The sequence below is a fragment of the Corapipo altera genome, unplaced genomic scaffold, assembly GCF_003945725.1.
Source record: "Corapipo altera isolate COAL_440 unplaced genomic scaffold, ASM394572v1 0, whole genome shotgun sequence".
NCBI classification, from domain to species: Eukaryota; Metazoa; Chordata; class Aves; order Passeriformes; family Pipridae; genus Corapipo; species Corapipo altera.
The window spans coordinates 56075142-56089001 of NW_020884872.1; the positions used below are offsets into that span (position 1 = coordinate 56075142).

A 13860-nucleotide genomic window follows, 5' to 3' on the forward strand; every position below is an offset into this window, starting at 1 on the left:
TGGCTCTAGACTGTGAATGACGCACACTGCATTTTGCAGAGGAAGGGCAGTCCTCAGCAAGCCTGTCAGTACAGCACTGACCTCAACCACAACTGCTCTTCCTCTTACCAAATGACCTACGAGTTAGAAAAAAATATATTTTAAACTAAGATCTTTTATCTTATTCTACAATTACATTAACACTGAACTAAGTACACAGTTCAGCCCTGTATTTTGGTAAGAAAAATGATTTACAGTGAATAATATTCCCATAATCACGACTGAAAGAAGAATCCAGAAGTTAAGTGTTTTTCAAAGCCCCATTTCATCTTCTGGTTTATCAGTGCTCAAACTATGTGACAGTATGAATGTTTTGGCAACATTTTGAATCTTTGAATGTTTTCACGAGAAGTCTTAAAGGACCAATTATTTTAAGAAGTTCTATATTTTCTTCCCCAGATCTCTCTTAGTTCTTATATTTCAGCAGGGACTTCACAACAGTTTATATTTGCACACAAACTCTGCAACGTTATCCAGTACAACCAATGTATAGTTTTTACACTTTTCTCTTAAAAGTGAAGCTCCATCTGTCATCTGTTCCCAGTAAAAGACTGCATGATCTGCTATCTCCACGTTATCTGCCAAATAGGACAAGATAATTGTAAACAAAATAAGCCAGTTCAGTATAAATCTGCGTGAAAAGACTGAAGAAATCTTGAATTTGCCAGCATTGTTTTCCTGAGGCAAGGAAAGTTTGTCCACATCAACTAGTTTTATTCCATTCCACTGGCTGGTGTCGAAGCTCTTCATTGTGGCGCTGATGTCCACAGTAGAACAAGGTAAAGGGGTTTCTTTGAGCACCTTGATTTTTTCCCTGAACTCCTGCATCTGTTGCAGAAATATAATGGGTTCAGACACATCTTTGAAGGCCTCTGCAATGTTAAAAGCCATCCGCTGTTCTTGCAGAATTGTGTTCAGTTTATTGATCTCTGGATCATAGGCCTGCATCACTGCAAGCTTCATGGTCTCAAAGTCAGAAAGAATCTCATTTCTCTTCTGCTCCAGCGTGTGCTGCAGCTTCTCAAAGAACTCTTTCACTTTGTCAGAATCTTTGGTCAGCATCTGCAGAGCTTTCCTCTTACTGGTTTCCAAGGTATCCAACCGTGAGAGGGCATCTCCACAACGCCAAGTTTCAAAGCCCTGAAACAGGGTTTCAAAAGCCCGCTTCTCCTGGGAGTAAGCTTCTTCAATGGAACAGAAAACGTGCTTTGTGTGGTCACCACGGGTGGCACAAACACCACAGATCAGCTGCATGTCTGTCCGGCAAAAAATGTTAAGGGGTTGTCCACTGTGCACTTTGCACACAGGCATTTTTGGAGTTACTTTGATTTTGTTGTATTTCTCCACAATACCCTTCAGGGAATAGTTGACCTGCAAGCTGTTGACTCCAGCAACAGGAGTCTCCTTCCTGCATGTGGGGCACTTGAAAGGAGACGGTCTCCAAAGCACGTTCCGCACATTTCCCTCAAGAATTCCTTCCAGACACTTTCTGCAGAAATTGTGTGAACAGGGCAGGACTCGAGGATCATCGAACAGGCTACAGCAAATGGGACAGGTAAGATCTTCCTCTAGGAGTTCCATCATATCCTAGGAAAGAGAAGAAAGATGGTAACAGAACTCACAAAACTTATGTCTCCCTCAGGGAGACTATGCAAAAACCGACCTCCATCTGAGAAACATCTTGGTGAGAAAAGGATCTGGTTTTTTTCTCCAGTATCCTTAAGACAGAGCCTCAGCAGGGTTTTTGCAGCCAGTCCCCCATAGCTGTGGTATCTGGCCAGCAGATGGCAGGCACAAAAATGGTGCAGTGTTCAAGCAGAACATTTTTTTTGCACTTTCAACTAGAAAAACTGGAAAAAAAAGGCTTGCCAATCCCACCAAGGACTCTGAAAGAAAATAACTCACATACTCATAATAACAGTTCAAGACTTACATCTTTCCTCACTGATGCAATACACAGAAACCTGATTTGCACAAAAGATACCCAGCCAACACGCCCTGCTAAGATTTGATTACTCCATACTTGCTTAACTCATCCAAAGTTTCCAGTTTCAAACCCCACGCACTGCTACTGTAGACCAAAGTGACTGAAAAAGCTCAGTTTCAGTATTTCTGCTGATACAGAATGTGTGATGTGTTTCTGTGCTCTACTTGCAAGGCCAAAGGAGAGTCACTACTCACTTTAAAAATTAAGTTTTCTCTTGCTCCTGCAGTATTTTAAATAACCAAGGGAATGTGTTACTGTTGAGCTATTCAGCATGAAGTTAAAATACTTCAAATAACAGCTGCCGATAATCCTTGATAATTCATCATGAAACAAAACTGTTAACCATTTTTACTCATCTGCAATCACTGTTTCCAATTCCATTCTCTCCACCACCAGCACCCATGCCTCAGCAATTTCTTCCTGTGGAGAGGACCTACAGAAAGGTTTATCATGTAATCCTTCCAACTGGAAAGTCTCAGTAAAGGGACCCAGCACATGCCCTTCCCTTGCCTCTAACCAAAGACAAGTTCTCAGATGCAGACACCTTGTAACTTACAGCACGCTCTTAGAAAACAAAAAGCTAATAAATGCCAAAATGGGTGACAGTTTGTATTAGCCAAAGCTCTCAAACATTTAGTTTTGAGCTATAATTAGAAAGATGCTTCCCCTGCATAAATTCCTCCCATATTATACAGCACGTATTCACACATACGTAATAAAGTTCCTTTTATAAATTGAAAGATGTATCACAAAAAAGTGCATCAAATATTGCTGTGACTACAAGGCATGTGTATGAGCTCTTAATCAGTTTTGATGTAAATACTAAAGTTTCTGTCCCCTCAAAGAAATAGAAAATGTGGGAGCCAAGAGGAGAGCTGCAAGGGAAGATCCATGCTGCACAGGACAAGAAGAGCAATAAAATCAATACCACTGATCCAAAGAAAGTTCAGTTCACTACAGAGAAGAAAGGCGAGGTCAGTCCTGACTTTCTTTCACAAAAGGCCCAACAGTTCCAGTGAGACTTTAAAGCAAAAGCCATTCTTGAGAGGCATAAGCAAACCTCTCATGCTTTTCAAGTGAGGAGGAGGGGTTGTCATGACCCAGAAGCGGGCACAATCTTCATTATAAATTCTCATAGGGCTGAACAAAGACACCAGTCCAGTGTCAGGGAACTCTGATCCTTTGTTATATAGCCACCTTAACTCCAACAACTAGCCCACTATTTAGGCCTAAGAGTGTTAGCTAACAAGCTCCCAGTTCTCGCAGTGAACTTCCGTAGGGAGTAAGAGGTAGAATACGATTGCTGCACTTGCCGGGACAAAACAAGAAAGGAGAGAATGAGTACGGAAAAGAGAGAAAGTGAAGGGAAAAGATGCCACGTCTGTCCTGCCACCGTAGATGGTCCAGATCCGGGGTCAACAGAAGCTCAGGGCCGATCCACTTCCTTTCACAGTTTCCCTAGAACAGGTGCCCTCACTTTTTGTGCCATGTGCTACTGTTTGCGCATGCGCAGTGAACCCTTTCAAGCCCTCCGGGAAATGAGTAAGGAAATGAGGAACTGAGAGGTTGGGGGTCTGTGGTGGTCCCTTTAGTGAGATGCCCGGGACTTGACCCTTCTCTTGCCGCAGGCACACTGAGCCCATGTCTCCAGGCTGACTTGCAAGTCTGGCAACGAAAGGGAAGTCGGCTCAGAGCAGCGCTGCCCTGCCGCCGTGGGACCCTCCCTTCAAACTGCTGTGACTTTCCTGTCACAGCACAACAGGCAGAATGTTTGAGACAAACATGCTTACATGCTTGTGCCTGGCCCTCCACAGGGGTATTCTCTGTGCTTGTTAGAAAAAGGAGACTTTGAAAAAGTTGCCAGCTTTTCTACTCAGGACTACGGTCATCAGGCAGAAGAAGCCACCACCAGAAGGAGGGACAAAGCCCCAGATGAAAGGTCTAATGACTCCATTTACCACTTAAGGTTGTTCCCTGTAAGCCCACAGATCCCACTCAGAAACCTCATTTTCTGCAAGAAGAATCTGGTTTTGAAGCACCTCTTGATGCTCAAACAAGTAACATTTCTATTCCATCTTCTTCCCACTGCTAAAAATAATGGGATCACAGGAAGATGATGATTTTGTCCATATACTCGAGTCTTCCTCTTCATGAATACCCCTCTCTTTCCAACCTGTAGTCACAGCTTTTAGCCACAGCTTTAGCAGCACAAAGATCAGTTTTGCTCATGTGTTAAGAGGATAATAACTACAAAATCAAAATAACACTTCTCCATCTTTTAGTAAACGGAAATTCACAGTGTAGAAAGTATTTGCTCTGGTTCATCTCCTTTACCAGGGAGGATTTTACATCCCAGTTAGGGAGCTGGAAAAGCAGCTTTGAATGCCTGACAGCAAGGACTGCAAACCACTGCAGAAAATGCTTACTACAACAGATCCCATCAAAAGTGCAGGACAAACACTGAAGACCTTCACACTACTAAAAAATACAAAAAACATACATAGAAAGGCTTCATGATCCAAATAAAACTGTCCTGTTGCACTCCAACTCCACTTATCCAATTAAATAATTATGCTTTACAAATATAACCGAATTTCAACACCTTTATACAACATCATTAAAAACACTGGATTAAAAAAAAAAAAGGCAAGTTTATGAGCTTCCCCCCCCCACCTTACAATACCAAAAACACCAAACCAAAAGTAGCGAAGACTTGTACGACTGGTTGGGTCAGATGAACTTCCATCTTCTTTAGGACATACATTTCAGAGAATAAATTGTCTGTGGATTGACACATCCCTTAGCAACCTGGTATCTGTGTGAAGAACTACAGCAACATTTCAACTACTCCATTGGGAACTTCTCTGTGTAACTTCTGATCCAGGTTTGGACGGCCCTGGAATTCCCCACTTGTAGCACAGGAAGCAAAAGCATCTCTGGGTACAAACCCAACAGATGTCATCCATCAGAAAGAGCAATTTGCACAGTTTTATCATTAGGGAAAAGAATGGCAAAACACATCAAACCATAAATGCAAAACCAACCACAGTAGCTTTTTCCCACGCTCCAAAAAGAAATTAATTTAGTATGCTTCTCAGCACAGAAGTCGGGTTTATCAGCCAGCAGCATACTGAAAGCAAAACCAAAATTTCACCAAGCTTCAAACAAAACAGAAAGACAAGTCCTGAATTACAAGTTTCCTGCAATGGCATGTTAAGTGTTATTTCACGGCCAAAAATTTTTCCAGGAGCACCAGGCAGATCCAATGTGTGCAGCCTCTAGGAAGCTAGAGAGGCCTGGAGAAATAAGCAATTTCGGTTCAGTGCAGTTTCAAGAGAGCGAGAAAGGCCTGGAGAAACAAGAGTGCCGCTACAGTCCCATGAACACCGCTTCATCCACAGGGCTTGACAACGTGCCGAGCGCGGGGGCTGCCCGCGCTTACCTCCCCGTGCCTCTGACCAGGCAGAGGTTCCCTCGCTGCTTCTGGTTACACCCCCCCCCCCTCCGATCCCATCGGGGAATCCCCCTTAACGACGGCGCTCCAGCCGGCCGCCGGCCCTGCTCTCCCTGGGGCTCCCAGCGCTCCGCCGGCACCGCAGCCGTGGGGTGGGGGGCGGCCCTGGGGGTCCGCCCGCGACCCGCCAAACACAGTGGGGCTCACGGGGGGGGCGGCTGCCGGCGGAACCGGCCGCGATCGCGGCGCGGCCCCGGGCCGGGCGCTGCCGCCGCTCTCACAAAGCCGCGGCCTGCGCGCCCCCGGCCGCGCCCGCCCGTCCTGCCTTGCCCGGGCCCCACTACTCACCATGGCCGGCCGGGGTCGCGGACAGCGTGGGGCAGCGGCCGCCTCAGGCCCCCGCCCCGCCCGGCGCCGCTCCCCCTCTTCCGGGCCCGCCGCTCCGCCCGCCCGGCCCCCGCTCCGGCCCCCGGGAGCGATCGGTCGGGAGCTGCTGCCCCGCCGTTCCACCCACCTTGGCCCGCGGCCGCCGATCCAGCCCCGGGGCAGGAGGTGCTGCGGCTCTTCCCCCTTGGCTTGCCCGCGAGCGGCGCGGAAAGCCCCCGGGGCTACCAGGAGAGAGGGCTGGCGGGGAGATGCCGCTTGCCGAGGCTGCAGCCTGTTCCTCCGCCGAGATATATATACGGGTGTCAGATGTTTATTAACTCTCTAATTACACTTCAGGATGCTTCTCACAGGCACACGTTGCACAGCCTAAGGAAGGGCGCTGCTGGGTGGCAATCCCGCTGAGCATCTTCCACCTCCTGAAAGCACTTATTAAAATAACAATCACTTCAGACAGATTTCCTTATGCGCTTCGTAATAGGACGGAGACTCATTCCTTTTTGCTTTAACGCACTGGTTGTACCATTTCCTGCTGGCGAATCTGTTGGAGAGTAATGTGGCCTGTCAAACCTCTGCAGGTCTTCTGACCAGCCCCGCGGAGAGGGAGCAGGAGGGATCCCACCTCCACCTGGGGAAGACCTTCTAGTTACAGGACTACGAAACCGTGTCTGAAACTGCTGAAACTGCAGAGAACCTTTTTGATTTGTATCTTTTTTGCAGTCCTTCTGTTAGTTCTCAGTCAATATAACAGGTCTCGCATCAAAGCCAAACTGAACTTACTTTCAAGTTGGACTTGGTGAAAGTCTACATCAAAACTGTTCCAAAATGCATGTACTTTGCCTGCTGCATCCCTTCACTCCCCTACTCTGCACCCACTGCAGTCACATCACTCATCAGCACAGGGGAGAGCATTCCCCTCAATGACTACACAAGTGACATCACAGGCCAGACTGTACTTCTATCAAATAAAGCTTCCTTGTGCATCTGACATCTTTCTTCTGATTATTTAGGAATCCATATCTTAAAAGCCATTCAATAACATGCCGAGGCTATGCTTCCCCAATTTACTGCAGCCAGAAGAGGAAGATCTCTCCTCTTCCTCACTTCCCTCCTTGCTGCCTCCACGCAAGCTGGCCTGCCTGCTCAGCTGGACTCAGTGGGAACAGTTTGACCAAGGACAAGCATTTTTGAAAATCTCCTTTAGAGTGCTCACACACTTGGGCATTTCACCCACTATCTACTGGAGAGCGGCCCCAGGAGGTAGAGTTGCTACACAAAACAATCAAGACCTTCAGGCACATTTCAGTGTCCTGCTTATGCCTTCTTAACTGTCCAGCATCTTATCTGCCATTTATTAAAAGCAAGTAATTCCAGATAGTTTCTGAAAAGTGATAGCTCAGTCCATTCCTCAGCCACCCAAATTGCATTCAAGTTTGCATCCCAATGCTTGCACACTTATGTTTGCCGAGTAATCCCTTGTCTACACTTTCCCAACAGCCACTTTTATATCAAGAATTCCTGAGTTTTACTAATCTTCTCTGTAATTTTATGGTTAAGGATTAATCATAAGGTTAAAGACTAACAACAACATGGCATTTTAGATTTCTCTCATTATTAAGTTCATATATTTCATATATAACTTTTTTTCCTGATTTTTTTTAAAGTACATTTTATTCTCCATAATTCTTTGGGCTGGTCCTACTCTGTCTCCTGATAAATGAAGAAGGAGCTGTATGAATGTAAGAGTAGACACCTGCCCACCTGGGATATCTCCTCTTCATTAGGTACACCTATAAAATGGTCTGGGATTTCTTCTGTCAAAGATGAAAGCTTAAACTTCTGGGCAAACACAGCACGGGATTTCTGTGCTTGGTGCACAGAAACACTGTCTAGCCAGCACCATACTTAAGTGTCCTCCTCTGAACTCTTTGTTGCTTCAATAGCAGCAATTTCAACAGCAGCTTGTTTATAAGCTTGCATTCCTGCATTTGAGAGCACAGTGTCTTCCCACAGCAGCATCAAAGGCCATTTGTTGAAACTTCAGAGGAAAGTTCTGGCTGATGGAAAAGAGCATTAGTATATCTGTGGCAGTATTTCCCTATCTAATACAGAAACAAACCCAAGCGAAAGCTAAGCTCAAAGGAGAGGCCCAGCTTGAAGGGAAGTGTTAGGATAAATGTCACTTAGCCATGGGAGCGTTGAAAAATACAGGGGCAGAAATTTGGAATGAATTATAAAATAGTGTCAACTTCCAGCTTTTCAAGACAAACACCATGTTTGTTGTAAGACAAAGTGATATTGCCTATTGTCATCTTTACATTACAGAGAACCCAGATCACAGCTCTTCTAGTAAGTGTTTTAACAGATTTCTGAGACTGAAGCTCTGAAGCTCTGTTCAGTCAGCAACTTTAGAGCTGACAGCTCCTGCTCTCCTTGCCTGAACCAGCTTTGCCAGGTTCCACAGATGCTCCACTGAGTTGATTCTACCCACTAAGCCAAGCAGAACGCTATTCCCTTTTCTTTCCCAAGGTGAGTTTTCTGCTGATTCAACGAGTTAAACCAGTTCAGTGCAAGATTAGACAATCATCAGGTCTAACATCAGAGGAGTAGGGAAAAGAGGAACAAGATTTTTCCCTTTCCATGGAAGCAAGCCATTAATGTGACTCAAGCTGTAACAGGTAATTCTACCCTGACAGGCAGATTCTTGCCAGGTTAAGCCAAGATGAGACTGTGCTACTGGCAAAAGTGATCATTCCACCCTTTCCCCTTCCCTTAGTCATGCTTTCCTGATGCCTCCTCTCTGCTGGCTCCAACATTCGTGCAGCCACACGTTAGGCCAGATACACTTGCCAACAGAGCTGAAAGCTAATCCAATTTACCAAAAAAACAAAAGTTTTCAGGAGGATCAATTTTGGCAGCCAGCTGATCCCATAGCCGAACAAACACCAGTGCCAGGATGAGCCAGAAAGAGGGCCTGTTTTGGTGGCAGTCTGCATACACATCAGCATAAACCAGAAGTGTCCCCACAGGCCATAGTTTCCCAAATGCTTCCAGCCAGCTATTGCCAGCGCTACTGCCAAAAGTAACACAGCCTTGCCCTTTGCCCACACCAGCTGCTCATTCCAGGCCCCAGGCACCTGCTCTGCTGTGCTGGAGAAGAACCGATTTGATAAATGTAGCTGGAATGAAAAGCTGCCTTTTCTTTCTCCCAAGTTTGTATTCCCCATCAGTAAGGCATCTCTGAAGTCGTGCTACCGAAGACCTGTCAGATTGCAATTGTCTCCTAGGGTGAAACTCCAAGGAAAGGAGGTGAGTTGAGGGAATTTTACAGTCTCATTCTTGGCTGCGAACCTGCCTTTTACTGCCCACTGAAGGAGGCTAAGGCTTCATGTCCTGTTACAGAGGTATCAGAGCACACAGACAGTACACTCCAGCATCAGGACAGAGACTTCTGGAAGGACACTGCTTTATTCAGCTGTGCTGGGGGGAGCATACCCTCAATTTGAGGTGGACAATGTAGTTGCTGTGGGTACCTAAAAATGAACATAAATCTGCAAGAGCTTTGATGCCAATAGCAGCACAATAAGAAGACACTGTAAAATAACACAAATAAAGAAACTATTCAAAACAGCTCTGTGTATCAAATACCTTACTAATATATAAACATTTCACAGCTATATCGCATCTGACTACCTTTCTTTTCAACAGATACATCTGGACTTCATTAAACATTCCAAATGAGGGATCAGAGAAAGCAATTTCTTGTTATTGTTCCATAAAAGCTACTTTTAATATGTGTTGTAGAAATACCAGGCATTAAAATCCATGAAGGATCATCAGCGATTGAAATTATCAACTGCTGTTTTGAGGTCTGAATTTCAGAGACTGCCTTGATACCTGCAGGGTCTCTGGTGACTATTTTAGCAGTAATAAGAAGCTCTATAGTTTTACTCATGGAACTTTCACCACACAGCTAACTAATATTCAGCACTTTGCCAAATTTTCCTGCAGAGGGGGGTGGAGGGGATCGATGACGAATTCAGTTAGCTCCTTAGCAAAATCTTATTTATTTACAAAGAATGTACAGCCACGTCCCATTTCCTTGCACGCAGAGGAAGCAAATGGGAGGGAGTACTGTGCGGCAGTCCAAGTTTGCTGCTCTAGCCAGGATGCTTGCCCAGAAGCTGTCCCTTGGCTTTTTCTCAGGGCCATACACCACTGCTTCTCCCACTGTCTGCTGGCTCTTGCGTGGTGTTTCCGGTCCCAGACATGCACACAGGCAAACACAGCTGCAACCAATCTGTGCTCTAGCTGCTGCGTTCGCAAGCAGTCCCTAGAAAAGTCTCTCTGACTTTCTCCAAATTGGTGCTTGCTCATACGAGTCAGCTCATCTTAGCACTTGCCCATGTAGCCCTGTACCGTGGGCGGGGGTTTCTAGGTTTTAGCTATCTTATGCCCTGAAAGAACTTAATTGCTCCTTCCTGAACAAAGCATGGCCAGAGTGCCTGTCAGTTTTAATGAGGTTCGTGACTGCCTATAGATCAAAGCTCTGCTCTGGTGGGTTTTGCTTATGTTGCATAAAGAGGAAAGGAGAAGTGACCTCCAAAGTAAATAGAACAACAAGGAACCAAACTAATTTTCATATATAATTTCTTCTATGATTTGCCAAGTGTCAGATTAACTGTATAAAACAGAAGACTTCCTACGGAATGTCGATCCTCACAAGAACACATTATAATGAAGATTTCAAAAGTACAAGCACAACCTGTTTTTCATCTGAGACTTTGTCTGTATCATCTTCCAAACCACAGGCCTGACCCTGGGAGTGGAAGGACTGCTTTCAATAAACAAACCTTGATTTTCCAGTCCTGCACCATCATTTACTTCTGTGCAAGCTGCACAGAGACATTACAAATCTACCCCAGCCCACATAATAACTACTTTTTTTCATTGGTTTTTGCAGGTGCAAATGCCTCCACAAAGCTTGTGACAATGGAGAAGCAAGTCCCATTGGTTTTACTAACAGGGTGAAGAGGAATTATTTTTCTGAGAACTGATTGGTCATGTGGTATTACATTGTTGTATTATGTGCTGCCACAACAGGAGAGAGTTGCCCTCTCTCCCACAAATTTGGCATATCAGAGAATCTTTCTGAAACATACTTGTCTACAGCCAGTAGATGTACTTTGCAGGGCTAATGAGAGACAGTTGTATTTTGTGAATGAAGCTCTGAGCTAGAGAATAAAACAAGTCAGTGACCATAATTTTCTTTCTGCCTTTGTGAAACGGATGGGAGTGGTTGTATTCCTGTTCTACTAACATGGTTCCCAGACAAAATGTCTCTGCTGCTACTGTTCAAGGAAATAAAGTCAAAATCCTGCAAGCAACAAGCATGTTTAGGCATGCTGAGCACAATTTTGTTTCCAGTGTGGGAGGATCCTAAATACTTGGCCTCCCCAGCAAAAAAATGCACATTCAAGGAAGGCAGAAGCTGAATTAACCCTTGATTACCAAACACAGTTATACTTCTAAATATTGAAGGCCAGATCTTCATTTCCTTGGGGAAGTTCTTTATGCACTGTAAAAATGTTGGTGTTCTGATACACTCTAAACAAGCTGACAAGCACATTTACAGATACAGTACTATCCTGCTGGTATCGCTCACCTCATCTTTCAAGAAAGGCATATGAATAACTCATGTTTCTTACCAGCTGACCAGCTGACTTTTGCCTTAGTTCCACCACACCACGGTTGTTATCTGCTTGATTGTGTCCAGTACCAGAGCCTTCACTCAGGGCACATGTACATCTCTGCTGCTGTTCCTGCACATTGAGACACCAAGCTGTCACCATCTGCTGCCAGGGTGCTCAGGAGCTGGGCTCTGCATCTGGAGGGAGACAGGGTAGATGCAGGGACGAGTTGGTCTCCTGAGACTTCCTGCCTGCTGAGCACACAGGCACTGGAGTCAGTGTGCTCCAAAGCAGCACCAGCAACTTTTCTGAGCTGTGACATGTACTTTGCCCCACAAGTGCTGCAGCCTGCTGGCCTGTAAAACCAGCCTCTCAAGTTAAGAAAGTAGCAGAGCAGGAAACTGGCAGGAAGGCATAGCCAGCCACTGCTTGCCAAAGCCTCACGCCCTTGAGTCCAACACATTTGGCAATACTGACTTCATGTGGCAAGATGTGTTTGTATTCCCAGTGCTCATTTTGGAGAAGAAAGGACTTACTGGGGCACACAGAAAAAAAATGGGACAGGGAATCTGGAGGTTGAGTCTCTTTCTAAATTGGTTTTCCTTTTTGTTTAAAAACTATATTAACATTTGTCATTTAGCATTTACTGTAACAAACCCACAGTGAGTGACAGGCAATAAAAATCCCACAGTGATTTAAATTATGTGAACAACAAGCTACCAGTGAGAATTCCGATGCCCTCCATACGAAATAAATAAACATCAGTTTCCACCTAATATTTACTTCTTGGAAGTTCAAGATTAATCCCATTTGGCATATTTTAAGGAAGTGAGTTCTTGACCCCAAATTTTTATGGGCTGTAACAGTACGTCCAATAAAAGAAAGGAAGTATATATTAAAGCTGCTCTTAAAATCAGATTGATTTTAGGCACAATTTTGAGAAAGACAGCACTTCACCTCATGTTTCAAGTAAAGGAGGTGAGACTGATACAGCCCATCCAGACCAGTAAGATTACTTCTCGCTATGAAGATTTCTTTTAACAAGGGTTTTTGAATATCTGTGTTAACCGCCTGCCCTCCTCAAGGCAGATAACATTGTACCACATGGCTTACATTAGTTGCATCATGCTTTATACTATCATAAAATGCTAAGGGAGCTTTCTAGGTGAAATGCCACAAAATAACACACCAGCTGAAAATAATGAGAAACAATTTCATTCCAAACTGGTCTGGAGATAAATAAGCTTTCAAATGTAAGTATTGAAAATACCTGCTGTCTGCAAAACATTCTAGATCAGCAGCTCATGGCACAACATTTATTGGATATTTTTCTGTAGAGAAATAAAAATGTGAAGTAGGCACAGGTGGGCTTCTATAGCCATGTTATCACTATTTACTGTGTTTGTTATAGCCCCCGTTCTGAATGCTGTGTGTGATGTAGGGATGCAGAAATGGATGCAGAAATGCTTGAGTAATCCAAAGGCCATGAGCTACAGCTTTTTAAATTACATGGCATTCTGCCTCTGTGAAAGGGACACAAACCTAGTCCCAAACTGTGCTTTGCAAAAAAATGCTAAGTGCAATGCTAGCACGCTGGCTTTTCACTGTGGCAGTATTTACAGTAGAGTTTAACCGAGTAAAAAATGAAATACACTCAATCAAAGCTTTTGAACAGGTGAAGAAGTCCTCTAGAAGCAAATAGTGCCCAAAACACTCAGGGTTAAAACTCACTATAGCTGGACAGGTCTGGAAGGTGAGGAGAAAGGGCAACTCAGAGGTGCACCTGCCAGGCCCGGCTGTGCGAACCTTTCACTTCAGGGAGCCCTGTCTCTTTTGACTTTTCTAAGAAAGAATTGAAAAATAAGGGGGGGGGGGGGGGGGGGGGGGGGGGGGGGGTGTAACAGAAATCTAAGAGAACTGGGATTCTTGTGACTTGGCGCCGGGAATAACTAACCAGTAAATTTCCACGAAGGAGTCCCTTCCCGTGTGTGAACTTCACTGACACGATACCTACCACCTGCCCATCACGATCAGTGTTCCCCGTTTGCATGAATTGTCCCTCATGTACACGTACATACGTACATACGTACAAACTGTCCTTTAGGTGCGCCGGTCTCCTCACGCCACCGCCACAGCTGCGAAAGAAGAGCAGCAGGCTATCGCCTGCACTCGCTTTCCATTAAATTTTCCCTTCCAGAGGAAAGACGGGGATTTAAAGCTGGGTTTGCTGCTTTTTAACCCCCACTTCCTTTCCCCCTCCCCTCCCACCATGTCGCGGCGGGGCGGGAAGGGCGGGGCGGTGGCGG

General features: G+C 45.1%; 1 protein-coding gene across 6 annotated transcripts; it reads right to left on the reverse strand.

The window, feature by feature from the left end:
• Positions 1–447: 447 nt before the first annotated feature.
• Positions 448–13821, reverse strand: TRIM13 (tripartite motif containing 13). Of its 6 annotated transcripts, none has more exons than XM_027648375.1 (3): positions 13645–13821; positions 11573–11751; positions 448–1626 (listed from the first exon to the last, which is right to left on the reverse strand). In XM_027648375.1, the coding sequence occupies exons 2-3, from the start codon at positions 11714–11716 to the stop codon at positions 472–474; spliced, it is 1299 nt and encodes a 432-aa protein (XP_027504176.1). In that variant the 5' UTR covers positions 11717–11751; positions 13645–13821; the 3' UTR covers positions 448–471. The 6 variants fall into 6 exon arrangements, with proteins under 6 accessions (XP_027504176.1, XP_027504157.1, XP_027504165.1 ...); XM_027648356.1 differs by having other exon boundaries at positions 13569–13821; XM_027648364.1 differs by lacking the exon at positions 13645–13821 and adding an exon at positions 13509–13588.
• Between the last annotated feature and the right edge of the window lie 39 nt (positions 13822–13860).